Here is a 16,407-nt window from a genome sequence, read left to right on the forward strand (position 1 = left end):
ATACACTACCAAATGTAAAATAGATAGCTAGTGGGAAGCAGCCACATAGCCCAGGGAGATCAGCTCGGTGCTTTGTGACCACCTAGAGGGGTGGGATAGGGAGGGTGGGAGGGAGACGCAAGAGATAGGAGATATGGGGATATATGTATATGTATAGCTGATTCACTTTGTTATAAAGCAGAAAATAACACACCATTGTAAAGCAATTATACTCTAATAAAGATGTTAAAAAAATTAATTAAAAATAAAAGGAGAGCCTTTGTTGAGATTTTGGGGTGAGGATGGTTTTTCCAGAATATTTCATGATGATTTGAAAAATTAGGAACTCTGTGCATGACAGGGGCACATTTCCACTGAACACGTTCTGTAAGACTCTTCTTATTTCCCTCTAGGGCTTTCTCCACTCTGCCCTGTAGACTTCTACAACATCATTTTCATATTTAGCAGTTGCTCCTCACTGAATGAATTATGACTATAAAATCTTGTATTAAAAATATTTTAAAATGAATAAAGTCATTCTATTATTCAATATAACTGCTTTATTTCCTCACATATTCATGAGGAATGCCATAGACCTTACTGAGAGTTTTATTTTTTTATTTTTATTTTTTTAAATAAATTTATTTATTTATTTATTTTTCGCTGTGTTGGGTCTTCGTTGCTACGTGCGGGCTTTCTCAAGTTGTGTCGAGCGGGGGCTACTCTTCGTTATGGTGCGTGGGCTGCTCATTGCAATGGCTTCTCTTGTTGAGGAGCATGGGCTCTAGGGCATGCGGGCTTCAGTAGTTGCGGCCCGTGGGCTCAGCAGTTGTGGCTCACGGGCTCTAGATCGCAGGCTCAGTAGTTGTGGCACATGGGCTTAGTTGCTCTGCAGCATGTGGGATCATCCTGGACCAGGGCTCGAACTGGTGTCTCCTGCATTGGCAGGTGGATTCTTAACCACTGTGCCACCAGGGAAGTCCCATGAGAGTTTTAATAAATTAAAAAATCACCACCAAGGAATAAGGTTCTGATTATTCAAGTGACCACACTAACCAAAGACTGATCCCCACCCCCACCCGCCTTTTTTTTTTAAACTCTTCCTCTGAGAGGTGCTCATCTCAGGTCCTAATACATCTAGTAGAGTCTAAGTCAGGGATCAGCAAATTAGAGGCCACACCTGACCAATAGCCTTTTCCTGTAAATACATTTTTATTAGAAGATAGCCACACCCATCTATTTAAGTATTGTCTATGCTGCTTTTGTGCTTCAACAGCAGAGTTGAGTAGTTGCAACAGAAAATATATGGCCCACAGAGCTGAAAACATTCACTATCTCGTCTTTCATAAAACAAAGTTTGCCAACCCTGGTCTAAGATATGTTTCTATATATTCTTTTACTGTCATTAAGCTACAAACTCCTTGAAAGCACAAACCAAATATGATTTTTCTTTGTCTCTTCAGTGCCTGTCACATTGTTGTGATGGAAGGAAGTGCTCAAATTCAGAATAAATGAAAGTAACCTAATCCATCTGTATAAATACTCATGCCACCCCGCTACTCCCAATCTTAAAGAATATGGGAAAGAACTATTGAAAACCAGGCATAGGGTGATTTCCTATCAGGACAATTTTAGGTTGATTTTCAGGAAAATCTGTATCAGTCAGGCAAACTCAGATCTTGGTGTGCTGCAAAGGGTTTCTTCTTTTCTCATTCTAGCAATCCAGGGATGGGAAGGCAGGGATGTGAGGGAAGGACCAATGCAACTTTTCAGCTCCAAGAAAATTTTCATACCTAGTGATTTCCCCAAATATTTATAAGGATGTCCCAGTGTCAGGTGCTGGGCAGCTTGGCCATGGAATAGCTAAGTGGGCATGCTGGGGATATTTGTATTCCCCACTCACTCATTCCAGTAGGTAGATTCTGTTTCGATGTTTGGTATTATGCGAAAAAGCAGGTTTTGGGGAAGCAAATGTAGGTTGCTCTCTGTTCTCTTTCTACCTTTGTTTGAATGCTCTTGGTTGACTTCCCTATATATGTAAATCAGGGAAATGACTAGAAAGTAAATTAGTTTCCTTAAAAAGTTCATAGATCTGATATCTTGTTTGAGTAGGCATTGGAAAGGGCTCAGGAAAATACTTCTGGTTAGTTTTCTTAATAATCACGCCAGAGAGCAAATAAGTTTATTACCAGTCTGACCCCTTCTCACCCTTCTGCTGTTAGATATCACTAACAGATCACTGTGTTCTTTCAGAGAACCTCAGAACCCTCCTTAACATGTTCCAAGAAGCCACCACCACTTAGTCAGAATTGGCATATGAGATGGAAACTTATTTTCCAAAGCTGGTTTTATATATGTCTAAATGTGAGAATCTGATTTCTTCCTTAGCTCCCCATGTGGTAATTGATCCAGGCCTTGAAGGTAGTAACTGGGGAGGCCTGGCAAACCAAAGCATTCTCAGCAGAGTACAGAGCACAAACAAAGGTGTGAGGTGACCAGATGGAGTAGAGCAGAGTGTGCAGTGGAAAGTCACATGAAATGAATTTGGAGCAGGAAGGAGAAGCCAGATTTAGGTGGACGTTGGCATCCAGGCCAAGACTCTTGAATGTGATTTGTGAAGTCAGTGTTCCCAAAGGATGGCCAAGGTTCTCCAGAGAAATAGAACCAATAGGATAGAGTGTACGAGTGTATACACACACACACACACACACACACACACACACACACACACACACAGAGACAGACAGAGACAGAGATAGACAGACGGGGTGAGGATTTATTTTAAAGAATTAGCTCATGCGATTGTGGAAGCTGGCAAGTTCAAAAACTGCAGTGCAGGCCAGCAGACTAGAAATTCTGGCAGGAGTTGATGTTGAAGTCTTGAATCTGAAGGCAGTCTGGAGGCGGAATTCCTTCTTCTTTGGAGGACCTCAGTCTTTCATCTCAAGTCTTTCAACTGATTGGATGCGGCCCACACACATTATGGAAAGCCATCAGCTTTACTCAGAGTCTTCTGATTTAAATGGTAATCACATCTTTAAAAACCTTTCTGTAACATTGACTGATGTTTGACCACACAGTGGGACACCATACCCTAGCCAAGTTGACATTAAAATTAATCGTCACAGTCAGCATAGGTAATTTTCAATGGTAGACATATTTGTGTTTTTAAATTTGTATTATACATTTAAATCTCATTTACATAAAACTTCTGATTTCATAGAAATTATTGGTTGGAACAAAGGTAAATTTATTTAAGTAAAACAGAGTTGATTTAACGAAAATTATTAAATAAATATTGGGTAGAGATGGCCTATGGATATGGTGAGTATATGAAGGTTGTACTGAAATGACTGACATTAGAGAATGGTAAACAACAGAGAATTGCTATACTCCTGCAAGGAAATGTCATAAGGAAACAGGGTTTTAGGAATATTAATTCTGTTGCCCTGAACAAAGGCCACAGATAGAAAAAAAATTCATCAACAAATAATAAATGTGGGGACTTCCCTGGTGGCACAGTGGTTAAGAATCTGCCTGCCAACGCAGGGCACACGGGTTCGAGCCCTGGTCCAGGAAGATCCCACGTGCCGTGGAGCAGCTAAGCCCCTGCAGCACAACTACTGAGCCTGCGCTCTAGAGCCCGTGAGCCACAACTACTGAGCCCACGTGCTGCAACTACTGAAGCCCGCACGCCTAGAGCCTGTGCTCCGCAGCAAGAGAAGCCAACACAATGAGAAGCCCATGTACCACAATGAAGAGTAGCCCCCGCTCGCCGCAACTAGGGAAAAGCCCGCGTGCAGCAATGGAGACCCAATGCAGCCAAAGATAAATAAACATTTGTTTAAAAATTAAAAATAAATGTGAAAATGTTTGCTTTTGCTATAGTAGTAAAATAATGCATTTTCTCAATCTGCTGTTGTTCTTTTTTAAAAAATTGGTTTTGCTACTCACTTTTTTTTTTTTACAAATAGAAGTTTTAAATTTTATGTAGTCTGAACAGTTGGTCTTTTGTTTTATGATTTCTTAAAAGGATTTTAAGCTTAGGAAGTCATCCTTGGTTTTAAATTCACAGATCTAATACCTTGTTTGAGTGGGCATTTGGAAAAGGATGTTTTAAAAATATTTAACTTTTTAATATATCTGGGATTTATTTTGTTATACACTATGAAAGATGGGTCTAAATTAATTTTAATTTTATTTCCCTTAAATTCCTACCCAGTTATTCCTGCACAAGTTAATGAATAGTTCTTCCTTTCTGGTGCTGTCACTTTTGTTTTCTAGCAAATTCTTGTATGGAAAAAAATCAATTCTGGACTGTCTAGTGTGTGTTCTATATCTTTATATTTTTTCTTCTTTCTGTAGTGTCTTATTTTAATTATCATAGCCTTATTTTTTTTCACCATAGAGAGTTTATTTTCCATATAAAAGGGCAGAAGCTAACATGTGAGCAAAAGGGTAAAAAGCGTGGAGCTCATGTGGGAGACCATGACAGGTGACTTGAGGCTGAGGGTGGTGAAGGCTGGTCCAGGTGGAGAATTGGAGGTTGTGATGAAGAGATGGGGTCAGATCCAGGCCCTGTCCTTCAGGCAGAGACCATGAGACATGTTGATGCCAAAATTTATGGGATATAGCAAAAGCAGTTTTAAAAGAGACTTCTCACAAAAAATGCTTACTGGTCTTGGAGAGTTTCCCGGAGAGGCACGGGGTGAGGGATGGTGGCGACTGCAGCTCACCCTGGGGACAGAGTCAACTGGCGGCAGCCACCCTTGGAGCTCTCCCCACCATGTGGACACTGTTGCTGGTGGGCACCACGCCCTCCAGCTCAGCTTTATGCTGTATTTAAATGTCTAATGTGGCTAGACCCATTTATATTCTTCATTCAAAAATTTCTTTGATAAACTTATCAATTTTTTCTTCCTGAGAACATCAGAATCTAGTCAGATTCTCCAAATTTTCATAGAATATTTATTGGACTTTTGTAAATCATTATGAGGGTTGTAATGAGTTTGTGTATTATTCATTTATGTATGAATTTACACCCATTTTCGATCAACTTTTGATGTTTGTGACGACAGAACACAGATTAGAGTCAATGAATTAGTCTAAAATAGTAACAAAGACATTTTATCTCAGTTGCCTCCTTCACTTGAGCAATTCATAGCCAAATTAAATTTAATCCCCTTTCATTTTTGCACCTAAATGTCTGGTGGAGATGTAATCCAACAATCAAGGATCCAATGACTGGCCTCAGGGAGCAGAATAAAAGACACAGTGATAAACATTGTCGGTGAATCGATTTGGAAGCACTTGAAGGGTAATTCACATTTCAACTTTTATTTTAACTTTCATTTTAATTCCTCAGTATTTCAAATGGAAACCCATGATCCCCTTCTGCAAGAATTTTCACCTTGGGTGTTTACAATTTTTTTCTCTTACTTCCTTTGCCCTCTTCATGCTTGTGGTATCTGTACAGCAAGTTCTCATGGCCCTAGCTAATTCTTGGTACTCTTGAAACTCTCCTGACAGCGGAAAGCAGTGATCAGACCGGTTGAATGACTCAATGGAAATATAATCTGATCTCATTTTAGCTACGTGTAAGAAGTAACCTGCTGTGAACTAGAATTGTAATGCTGGAAATTATCTGATTCCTACAGGCCTCTCTTCCTTCTCTGCCCTGGTGAATGACTGCTAAAGGAATTTGAAGCATGTAAAACATGATAAACATTGATTTGTTGCCTTGGCCATTGAACTGGACATCTTGCCTTCTTGCAGGTAAAACTGAAGAGGAGTATGATAGATTCTAGATTTTATTTATAAGGGTGAAGCTTTTAAATGTACTCACTTAAGTTGCTTCTTGAGGCAGTAACGTCCTATTTCCTTTAAATTAGACTTCCAGCTTTGAACCCAGTTTATAAAGCAAAGCAAAATGAAACAACAACCTAGACAAAGAAACCTCTGTCAGTAGAACACTTCAGCTGCAAAAACTGATGACCTGAAGAACAGGGTTGACAAGATGCGACTGGTCAGTTCACTGCTCTGAAGGAGAGGCACCCTTTATTTGTGGCTGCCTAGGGAAGGCCAGTTACAACGCAGAAAAGTTAAGAAATGGTAGGAGAAAGTGGAGAAACAAACAGGGAAAGAGTGAAAAACTGGACATAAGAAAAATGGAAAGTATAGAAGAAACAGCACCTTTTACAGTTGATTGTGCACAGTTTCAGAAGAGTATAGCGACCACTGTTACATTGTTGGCCCCCCGTGATCTCCCAGTATTTGCCTCTGCGTAGTCCTCTTTCTTAGAACCTGAGTTGGGAGTATGACTTATTTTAATTAACTGCAAGTGGCAGAGTGATGCTCTATCAGTTCTTGTTCTAAGCCTTAAGAAGTTCTGCTTTTGTTCTCTGCAGAGCCATGATCTGCTTTATAAGAATTCTGTTAGCCTGCTAGAGCTATGTGGAGAGGCTGTCAGAAAAGCCACATAAGAGGGAGAGGCCCTGAGAGACGAGCCTGGCCATCCCAGTGTCTCAGTCAAGCCCAGGCCCCTGCTGACCTGCCAGCTGGATGAATCCACGTGAGTAGCCATCAGTAAGATCAACAGAAGGGTCACCCAGCCAAGCCCAGCCCAGATTGCAGAATTATGAGCAGATAAAATGTTCATTGTTTCAAGCCACTAATTTTTGAGGTGGTTTGTTATACAGCAAAATATAGCTCCTGGCATGTTAAAATGAAGTCAGTGATCAAGACCCAGTGACTCTACTCTCTGAGACAGTATCGTGTGGATTGAAGATGCACGTCTGGGACCAAAGCAAGCTTGGTTCAAATCCTTACTTTGTCACTTTTTAGCTCTTATGGCCTTGGGCAAGTTATTTAATCTTTCAGGGGCTCAGTCTTGTTATCTGTGAAGTGAGAGAAATATTTCTTCTCTCACAAGATAGTTAAGAAATGAAATGAGTGAAAGTTTGGGGCACAAATTAAGTACCCACCAAATCTTATATTATTTGTCATATTCCATTTCCTTCCTGTGGTTCCCTCACCCCATGAGGGGATAAAAGTGATCCAAACTACATTAACTCTTTAGGGTAGCCCTGTGACCTGCTAAAGGCAGTTCTGTCATAGGTCAGTTTTGCACTGCGTATGTATATTTGACAAACAATTGTTGTGTTTATATGAAAAAGAGGTAAACTCCTAAAATACAGGTGATGGATTTTTAAAATGATAGCAGGTTTTGTGGGGCACTGCTGGAGACAGTGCACATTTGTGTCCATGTCCCAGACCGCCTACACCTGCTCCTCTGCAGTATTACAGCTGTTTATTAGACTAAGCTGGGGTCACCAAGGAATATTGAAGTCACATTCAGCTTATTTTATTGCAGAAGGCATGAAGGCACATGCTGTATTTCCATTTGGTTTTCACAAAAAAGCATTACTATCTCAATGGTTTGTGAAGTTCACTTAGGCAAAAATTGCAGATTTTGAGGTAGTACTGCATAAAATTTGGTGTTTGTTGAGTCCTTGTCTTCATACTGGAACGAATTAAGTCCTATACTGAGTGACTAAATTATGTGCAGACACCAAGAGAAAACACACACACACACACACACACGAAAGAAAGGATTAAGGAAAAAAGAAATAAACCTGCTCTGGCCTCAGTTTCCAATTTGTAAAATGAGAAAGCCAGACTAGAAGGTTCTCCAAGGTCACTTCCAGCTCTGAGTTTTAGCAGACATCTCAAATTCTGTGCGTTTATTAGCCCTTTGTGAGATTAAAAACACAGGTTGTTCTCCAGCAAAACTTTAATTGCAGAGCTTTAATTAGAAAAAAATCAAAATACTCTTTCAGATTATGCTTTTTTAATTTTAGTTTTAATTGTGTTTTTATTGTTTCCATATTATTTTAAAAGAGAGATGAAAGCTGCAATTTGACAAATTGCTACACCCGTTTCCTTGCCATACAACTGCCCTAGCAAGTTAACCTAAAACAATTTTCTAAAATGTATTTTTAATGAGAAACTTAGACCCCTGAAATTTGTATAAGACGTTTTTTTCCTTCAGACCTCTTATAGGGCTGTAGAGTTTCCATACCTCAGTGCCAAGAGCATGGCAGAGGAATTTGGCTCAGCTTAGTAATTACCTTTTGTTAGTCTAGCTCAAAGTTGTTTTTCTCTTAATGGCTTAAGAGAGCCATTCAAATGCTTTGATTCTAGTAATAAAAGTTCTAATGGGCAAGGTAGGTGAATGCCCATGTAATGTTTAGCCTATTAAACTGGCCATATCCAAAGCTTATGCAGAGTAAATTCTTACTAGGGACTCTGAATAAGGGCAGGTCAACGTGGAAAAAAGCATGAGAAAATAAGAGAGCTAAAGTAAGTCTGGGAATGTCCTTCCTCTCTCCAGCTAAGATCCCGATTATAGTGGACGTTTATTTTTGCCTTCTTTCATGGCAAGGGAGAAAGAGCTCCCCAAAGTCTCCCTGTGTGTTTCCAGAATGTTGATGCACCCACAGGCTTCACAGTGGACCATGTATATGAGACCACAGTTTCTCAGATTGTCTGTGGTGAAGGACCAGTTTGCTTCATCTCCCACACCCCCATCCACTGTGGACTGGTACTTGTATAAAATATAGTAAAAATGAATCACTGGAAAAATGACATATGAACTATGACATACAAAATATAAGCCTCAGTTTTTATTATTAAATTTAATTACTCTCTCAAATTGCAGTACAAGTTTCTAACCATCCTCAGTTTCTATACTTAGCTTTTTTTTTTTTTAGAACATCTTTATTGGCGTATAATTGCTTTACAATGGTGTGTTAGTTTCTGCTGTATAACACAGTGAATCAGCTATATGTATACATATATCTCCATATCTCCTCCCTCTTGCGTCTCCCTCCCACCCTCCCTATCCCAACACTCTAGGTGGTCACAAAGCACCAAGCTGATCTCCCTGTGCTATGCGGCTGTTTCCCACTAGCTATCTATTTTACATTTGGTGGTGTATATATGTCCATGCCACTCTCTCACTTCGTCCCAGCTTACCCTTCCCCCTCCCCGTGTCCTCAAGTCCATTCTCTGTGTCTTTATTCCTGTCCTGCCCCTAGGTTCTTCAGAACCATTTTTGTTTGTTTGTTTAGATTCCATATATATGTGTTAGCATATGGTATTTGTTTTTCTCTTTCTGACTTATTTCACTCCATATGACAGACTCTAGGTCCATCCACCTCACTACAAATAGCTCAATTTCATTTCTTTTTATGGCTGAGTAATATTCCATTGTCTATACTTATCTTGTTGCAGATGATAGCAAAAATGTGGTAACAGGCATTGGTCCACGGACCACACTTTGAGTAGCACTGACCTAGACTAGGCCAGTAGTATTCTCTGGTTCCCAGTAATTAATGCATGGGTGTTCTTATGACCTGAGCTGGTCCCAGTCACTTGGATGTTGGGACTTTGGTTGAGAAACTGGGACAACAATTCTGTTTTTCCTGGCTGGATGCCATCTTGGGACTATAAGAGGAGTGGCTTGAGAATGAGTCAACACCAAGAAAGCAGAACCAAGAGGTAGCAAGTCAGAAGCTGAATCTGCTCCTGTGTTGTAGAGCAATAGAAGCCAATAAATTAAAATTTTTGCTCAGGCTAGAATTCATTAGGTTTTCGATCATCTGCATGAGAAAGAGTCCTATGTGATATAATTTGCATATTTCCCCCTAACTCTCAGTTACCTTGCCAGTCATCTTTCCAAAACAGAGATCTGGGAATGCCATTCTTCTGGTTATGAAAACCTTAGCTTCCCACTGCCTTGGTCCAGAGTTCAGGCTTCTTAAACTGTCATTCAAAGCATTCACAGTTGAGTCCCCTTCTTTTTCAGCCTAATTTTTTTTGCTACTCTCATCCTCAGACACATGCCCAATGCTTTAGTGTGACCAGACATGCACTTTTATATATATTATAGGTTTGCTCATGTTCACTTTGGCTGGATTGCACTTTCTCTTCCCACACCCTCTTCTGATTTTCTAAGAATAGAAACTTGAGAACATAAGGTGTTCGTTACTTTTAAATGTTAAGCGTTATGCATCACCATCATTCCTGCTGACTCAAGGGCTAATTTTGAGAGTGTTGGCAGGAGGGCAAATTGATGCACCCAGACATTTGACAAAAACTGCATTTAGACTCCAAAGCCTTCATTTCATAGGGAGTCTGATATGGTTATATTACCAAAATCTCAGAAAACAACAAACTTAGACAAAGTGTGACTTTAAGTTATTGCAAAAATGAATAAGCAAGAAATGAAAACATATGTCCGCACCAAAATGTGTACACAAATGTTCATAGCAGCTTTATTCATAATAGCTGAAAGTGGAAACAAACCAAATGTTCATCAGCTGATCAGTGTATAAACAAAATGTGGTATATCCATAAAATGAAATATTACTTGCCATGAAAATAAGTGAAGTACTGATACATGTTACAACATGGACTAACCTTGAAAACATTATGCTAAGTGAAAGAAGCCAGATATGAAAGGCCACATATTGTATAATTCCATTTATATGAATGTCTGGAATTGACAAATCTATAGAGAAAGTAGATTAGTGGTAACCTAGGGCTGGGGAGAGTGACGAGATCGAAGGGTGAAGGCTAGGGGGAACAGAGTTTCTTTTTTAGAGTGATGAAAATGTTCTCAAATTGATTGTAGTGATGGATGCACAACATTGTGAATATACTAAAAGTCATTGAACTGTACACTTTTAATGGGTGAATTATATGGTATGTGAATTATGCCTCAACAACGTGTCTTTTAAAAAAAAGAGTTTATAGGAGCTTTATTCATAGGTGCCAAAACTGGGAAGCAACAAGATGTCTAAGGTGAATGGGTAAATCAACTGTGGTACATCCAGACAACTGAATAGTATTCATTCAACACTGAAAAAAATGAGCTATTAAGCCATGAAAATACATGCAGGAACCTTAAATGCATATTACTAAGTGAAAGAAGCCAATCTGAAAAGGCTACATACACACTGTATGATTTCAACTCTATGACATTCTGGAAAAGGCAAAACACTGGCGACAGTGAAAAGATTGGTGGTTGCCAGGGGTTAGGGTGGAGGATGCAGCGAAGAGGCAGAGCACAGAGGATTTTCAGGGCCGTGAAACTACTCGGTGTGATGCTGCAGTGGGGGATACGTGTCACTATACACTTGTCTAAACTCATGTAGACTATGGGCTCTGGGTGAGAATGAAATGTCAGTGTAGGTACGACTGTAACACATGTCCCACTCTGGTGCTGGATTTTTTTTTTTAAATTTCCTTCCTCCCTCCCTCCCTCCCTCTCTCCCTCCCTCCTTCCCTTCCCTTCCCTTCCCTTCCCCTCCCCTCCCTTCCCTTCCCTTCCCCTCCCTTCCCCTCCCTTCCCCTCCCTTCCCCTCCCTTCCCTTCCCTTCCCCTCCCTTCCCCTCCCTTCCCCTCCCTTCCCCTCCCTTCCCCTCCCTTCCCTTCCCTTCCCTTCCCTTCCCCTCCCTTCCCCTCCCTTCCCCTCCCTTCCCTTCCCCTCCCTTCCCCTCCCTTCCCCTCCCTTCCCCTCCCCTCCCTTCCCCTCCCCTCCCCCTCCCCTCCCTTCCCCTCCCTTCCCTTCCCTTCCCCTCCCTTCCCCTCCCCTCCCCTCCCCTCCCCTCCCCTCCCTTCCCCTTCCCTTCCCTTCCCTTCCCTTCCCTTCCCTTCCCTTCCCTTCCCTTCCCTTCCCTTCCCTTCCCCTCCCTTCCCTCCCTTCCCCTCCCCTCCCCTCCCCTCCCCTCCCCTCCCCTCCCTTCCCTCCCCTCCCCTCCCCTCCCTTCCCTTCCCCTCCCTTCCCTTCCCTTCCCTTCCCTCCCCTCCCCTCCCCTCCTCTCCCCTCCCCTCCCCTCCTCTCCCCTCCCCTCCCCTTCCCTCCCCTTCCCTTCCCTTTCCTTTCCTTTCCCTTCCTTCCTGCTGTGTTGGGTGTTCTTTTGCTGCAGGCAGGCTTTCTCTAGTTGCAGTGAGCGGGGACTACTCTTCATTGCGGTGCACGGGCTTCTCATTGCAGTGGCTTCTCTTGTTGTGGAGCATGGGCTCTAGGTACGCGGGCTTCAGTAGTTGTGGCTTGCGGGCTCAGTAGTTGTGGCTCACAGGCTCTAGAGCACTGCCTCAGTAGTTGTGGTGCACAGGCTTAGCTGCTCCATGGCATATAGGGTCTTCCCGGACGAGGGATCGAATCCATGTCCCCTGCATTGGCAGGCGTAACCACTGCGCCACAAGGGAAGTCCTGGTGCTGGATGTTGATAGTGGAAGAGGTTGTGTGTGTGTGTGGAGGGGTGTTGTGGGGGTCAGATGGCATATGGGAACTCTGTATTTTCTGCTCAGTTTTGCTGTGAACCTTAAACTGCTCTAAAAATTAAAGAAGAAAAGGAGGATGAGGAGGAAGGGGGTGAGGAACAGGAAGAGGGCCATGGCAAGGACAGAGAGGAGGAGGAGGAGGTGAGCTCACAAGGCCCATCTCAGTTGGCACCACCTCTGAAATTTTCCCTGCCTCTCTCTTGTCTCCCTCCTGGCAGAAGAATTAATTGCTCCTTTACCTGTATTTTCATTGTGTTCTTATTCCTACTTCTTTTATAGTTTGTATCACTTTATTATAGTTGTTTGCAGGCCTTACTTACTGAACTATGACCTGCCTGAGGGCAGAGGCAATGCCTTATTTTCTTGATATTTCTACTGGAAATACTACATGGTAGAGTTCAGTGAAAGTGTGGTGTGTGTATGAATGAAGAACATCTTAAAGCGGCAGTGTTAAGTGCAGTTTTAAAGGATTCTGCTCTAGAATCTGTTGTTCTTCAGGCTTTTTGGTAACCTAAAAAAAGCTCCCTCTACGTGGCTCATCCCTGGGACTGTGGCCAGGATGTGAGTGAGGGCACTGAGGACATGTGACAATCCTAGACGAACGACTTATCCCTACTGAGTCTCCTCCAACAGGCAGCATACTATTCTAGTACAGCTTTTGGAAAATACTCTTCCTTGGGGATAATCTAACCATGTGCAGCCTGAAATCTGGGACCAGACTTCTGTGTGGTGACGAAGGTCAACTGGGAAGATGTCATTGGGTGGAGAGGAGAAGATCTCACTCTACTAAAAGCCACCACTGCCACCTCAGGATGGCTGCCTGAAATGCTCTGGTGAGAGTTTTATTACAAGGTTTTGGGGTTAGATATATGTAAAATGTGTGAAATGTGTTCCTGGGAGGGATGACATTTTAAAGTTTTATTATTCATTTATACCTTACTGAGAGTCATATGTAATAGAGTTCTTGAAAGTAGGTTTTAAGAGGGCAGTAGAGAAAACCAAGCAAGATACTGGTGCTAAGAATGAAAAGGAAAAGGTACCTAAGAGGTGATAGGATGCCAAAAATAGCTTTTCTTTACTTCCCAAATTTGGCATCATTTAATGGATAAAGTGAATATTCTCAATCACATAACCACTTTAATTTTAGTACCAGGGCATACTTTTTAAGAAGTCACTTATTTATATTGTTTAAAATAGTAGCATTGAGAATGTGGGGAATTTAGTAGTCAGGGCTCTACTACTTACTTGCTGAACAATCTAAGGAAGTTTCTTCCCGTCTCTGAGCTTCAGTTTTATTCACTGATAAAATGGGCACAATAATACCTGTACTGTTTACATCACAGGATGTTTGTGAAAATCCACTGAGATCGCTGAAAGGAAAATGTTTTATAAATTAGACAAATAAATTTATAATTTATAATTGATGTTAGTCTAGGAAGGATAAGTGCTGTGAACTTCTCCTACTAAATACCAATGGAGTTTATTTGTGGTTGGTACAAAAAGAAAAAAAAAAGCAAAAAAAAGTACTGTACATTTAGTCCTTTGTTTCTTTAAATTTTGAAGGAGCTCTACCAGGTTCTGAAAAGGAATCTTATTAACATTTTGGGAAAAGCCTTTTTGTTGAAACTTCTTGTAAGTTTTACACGCAAGGCACACAAATGTATGTAAGGATATCTAGCCAACGTGTGCCCTTTTAAAAGAGAAAAGCTCTTCTTTAACCATCTTCTCCAAGAATCGTTAATTTGTATCAGAAAATTGGAGAGGCGTGCAGGGATACCTTCCTAAGGAGCATAAAATGTCTGAGCAGTTATCACCCATAGCATCTGTCCCTTCTCTGATCTATTCCAGAGATCACTTGCCAATTCACAAATGCCATGGGGGACCTCTCCTGTGCGGTTATGTAACTCTTGACCTGTGTAGGGCTTTCCCCTAAAACTGCACCATGAGGTCCTTAAGGACAGAGGCTGTGACTTACAGGTACTTGTGTCTCCTAGTTTCCAGCAGTAAATATTTATTAAATGAAAACTTGGCTGAGGCTGTATATCAAGGTCAGGAGGAAGTGGTGTCAGGAGGAAGTGGTGCCTCTTGGCAGATTTTATCCTCAGGGTAGGTTACCTGTTCCTGCATAATTGAAAGAAGACTCTGTGGGTTTGAAGGCTGTCTAACCCTTTCACAGGAGATCAAGTAACTGTGCTAGGCCATGGGTGTCAAATAAAGGGCACCACAGTTTAAGAAAGACATGAGAAATTAGGAGACAGTTCAGAGAACAGCTATCATGAAGATAAAGAGTTTAGAAAGGAAAATGTAGGAAGAGGGGAGGGAAATACTGGGATTATTTAAACCTGATGAGAGGAGCCTGAAAAAAAGCGTGGCAGGTAGTTGATTTTCAAACATTTATGGGGATGATTATATAGAGCAGAGCTTCTCAGCCTTTGTGGCAAGGCACACTTAAGAAAAGATTATATTTACAGAGCCCACAAGGATAATCAGGTAAGGCTGCTCAAGGCTTGATTCTTCTCTAAGGCTTTGACATTCCTAGGTCCCACCCTGCCACCAGAGGACTTAGGGCAGCCTTTGGGTAGTGTTACGGACAGAATATTTGTGTCCCACCAAACTCATATGTTGAAACCCTAAGCCCAATACGATATCATAGTATTAGGAGATGGGGCCTTTGGGAGGTGATTAGGTCATAACAGTGGAGCCTTCATGAATGGAATTAGTGCTCTTATAGAAGAGACCTCACAGAGCTCTCTCACCCACTTTTTCTGCAGGGTTGCTGGGAGAAGACAGCTGTTTACGAACCAGGAAGTAGGTCTCACCAGACACAGAATCTGCTGTTGCCTTCATTTCGGACTTCCCAGCCTCCAGAACTATGAGAAATAAGTGTTTGTTGTTTAAGCCCCCAGTCTATGGTGTTTTGTTACGGCAGCCCAAACTGACTAGGGCAGGGATTTGTGCACATGTTATAAAATTGACGTAGAGTGCAGCGACTGTCTGTATTTTAGGTAGAGTAAGAAGTAGGGTCAAAACAAAAGATGGAAGATTGGAATAAAATGAGAAAACACTTTATTCTTAGATTTGAAAATACCAGATTGGTTTGTCAAAGGGTGTGTGTGTGTGTAGCATGTCCTAAAAGTCTTTATGCAGTTTAAGCTTCACTAACTTCAGAAAAATAAGTGCTACAGACTTCTCCTCAAGATCTCGTGAAGGTTTAATTATTTACATTTATTTTATAGTAACTTAAGTTTTGTGAATGTTGAATAATGAATTATTCATTTTAATTATTTGAGTCAGCCCCTCTGACTGAAGATGGTAACGGCTGACTGCAACAAAAAGCAAAATTTCCTATTCAACATTCACAAAACTGGATAAAAGAACTTCTAAGTTCTTTATAACTGGGTTTGTGTAGCGAAAAGATTCTATAGGAAAGATGGATTTAAGGACATATATGATCCTGAGTATAAATGTGTGGGTACAAGCAAAAATTCCAGACAGTATTTCAGACATTTAAGGCAGTGGAATTGGTGAGACCCAAGTCAAGTTTCTATCAAACAGTAAAGGGGACCCAGGTAGTATCTGGGTTACAGATGGGACAAGCAGAAAACTTCATTACTGTAAATATATGAAACCATGAAAGGATGGCAGGGTAGGGCAGAGGGACCTGGAAGGCCCAGCAGCGGCGGAAGGGTCTGCTGAACTGGTGGGTGGGGGGAGGGGCTGTGGACACACCCTCTCCATGTTGTCCCCTCCCCCACACTCAAACGCTTTGTGACTCTTCATTGCTCTGTGATGCAGGCCTGGGACTGCGCCCGCACTCTCAGTGCTCAGTAACTTCAGGCAGCCTTGTGATTCAGATAATGGAATTCAGAAAATGGAATGCTCTCTCATTTTTGAACAGCGCTACTGACCCATGTCTGAGCTTTGGCTCAACATCCTTGGATATTGACCAAAACCTCGTCATCCCGTGCGGGTTGGGGTTGCTGCTTCTGTTCCTGTGGTACCTGGTGAGCTTGCCATTTTCACCTACCTTCAGTAAAACCAAAGACATCCGAAAGGTAAGTACCCCTGGGTGAGCCC

At 41.7% G+C, this 16,407-nt stretch overlaps 1 protein-coding gene across 1 annotated transcript in view; it reads left to right on the forward strand.

Annotated features, from left to right (window-relative positions):
* Positions 1 to 16,407, forward strand: part of LOC309633054 (spermatogenesis-associated protein 31D4-like) — a 212,198-nt gene that overhangs the window by 189,734 nt on the left and 6,057 nt on the right. The window contains exon 5 of the mRNA XM_082401359.1: positions 16,229 to 16,385. Within this exon, the coding sequence (XP_082257485.1) occupies positions 16,229 to 16,385 (157 nt within the window). The remainder of the gene's footprint in view (positions 1 to 16,228; positions 16,386 to 16,407) is intronic.

The sequence above is a fragment of the Balaenoptera borealis genome (assembly GCF_965194805.1).
Source record: "Balaenoptera borealis genome assembly, chromosome: 8".
NCBI lineage: Eukaryota > Metazoa > Chordata > Mammalia > Artiodactyla > Balaenopteridae > Balaenoptera > Balaenoptera borealis.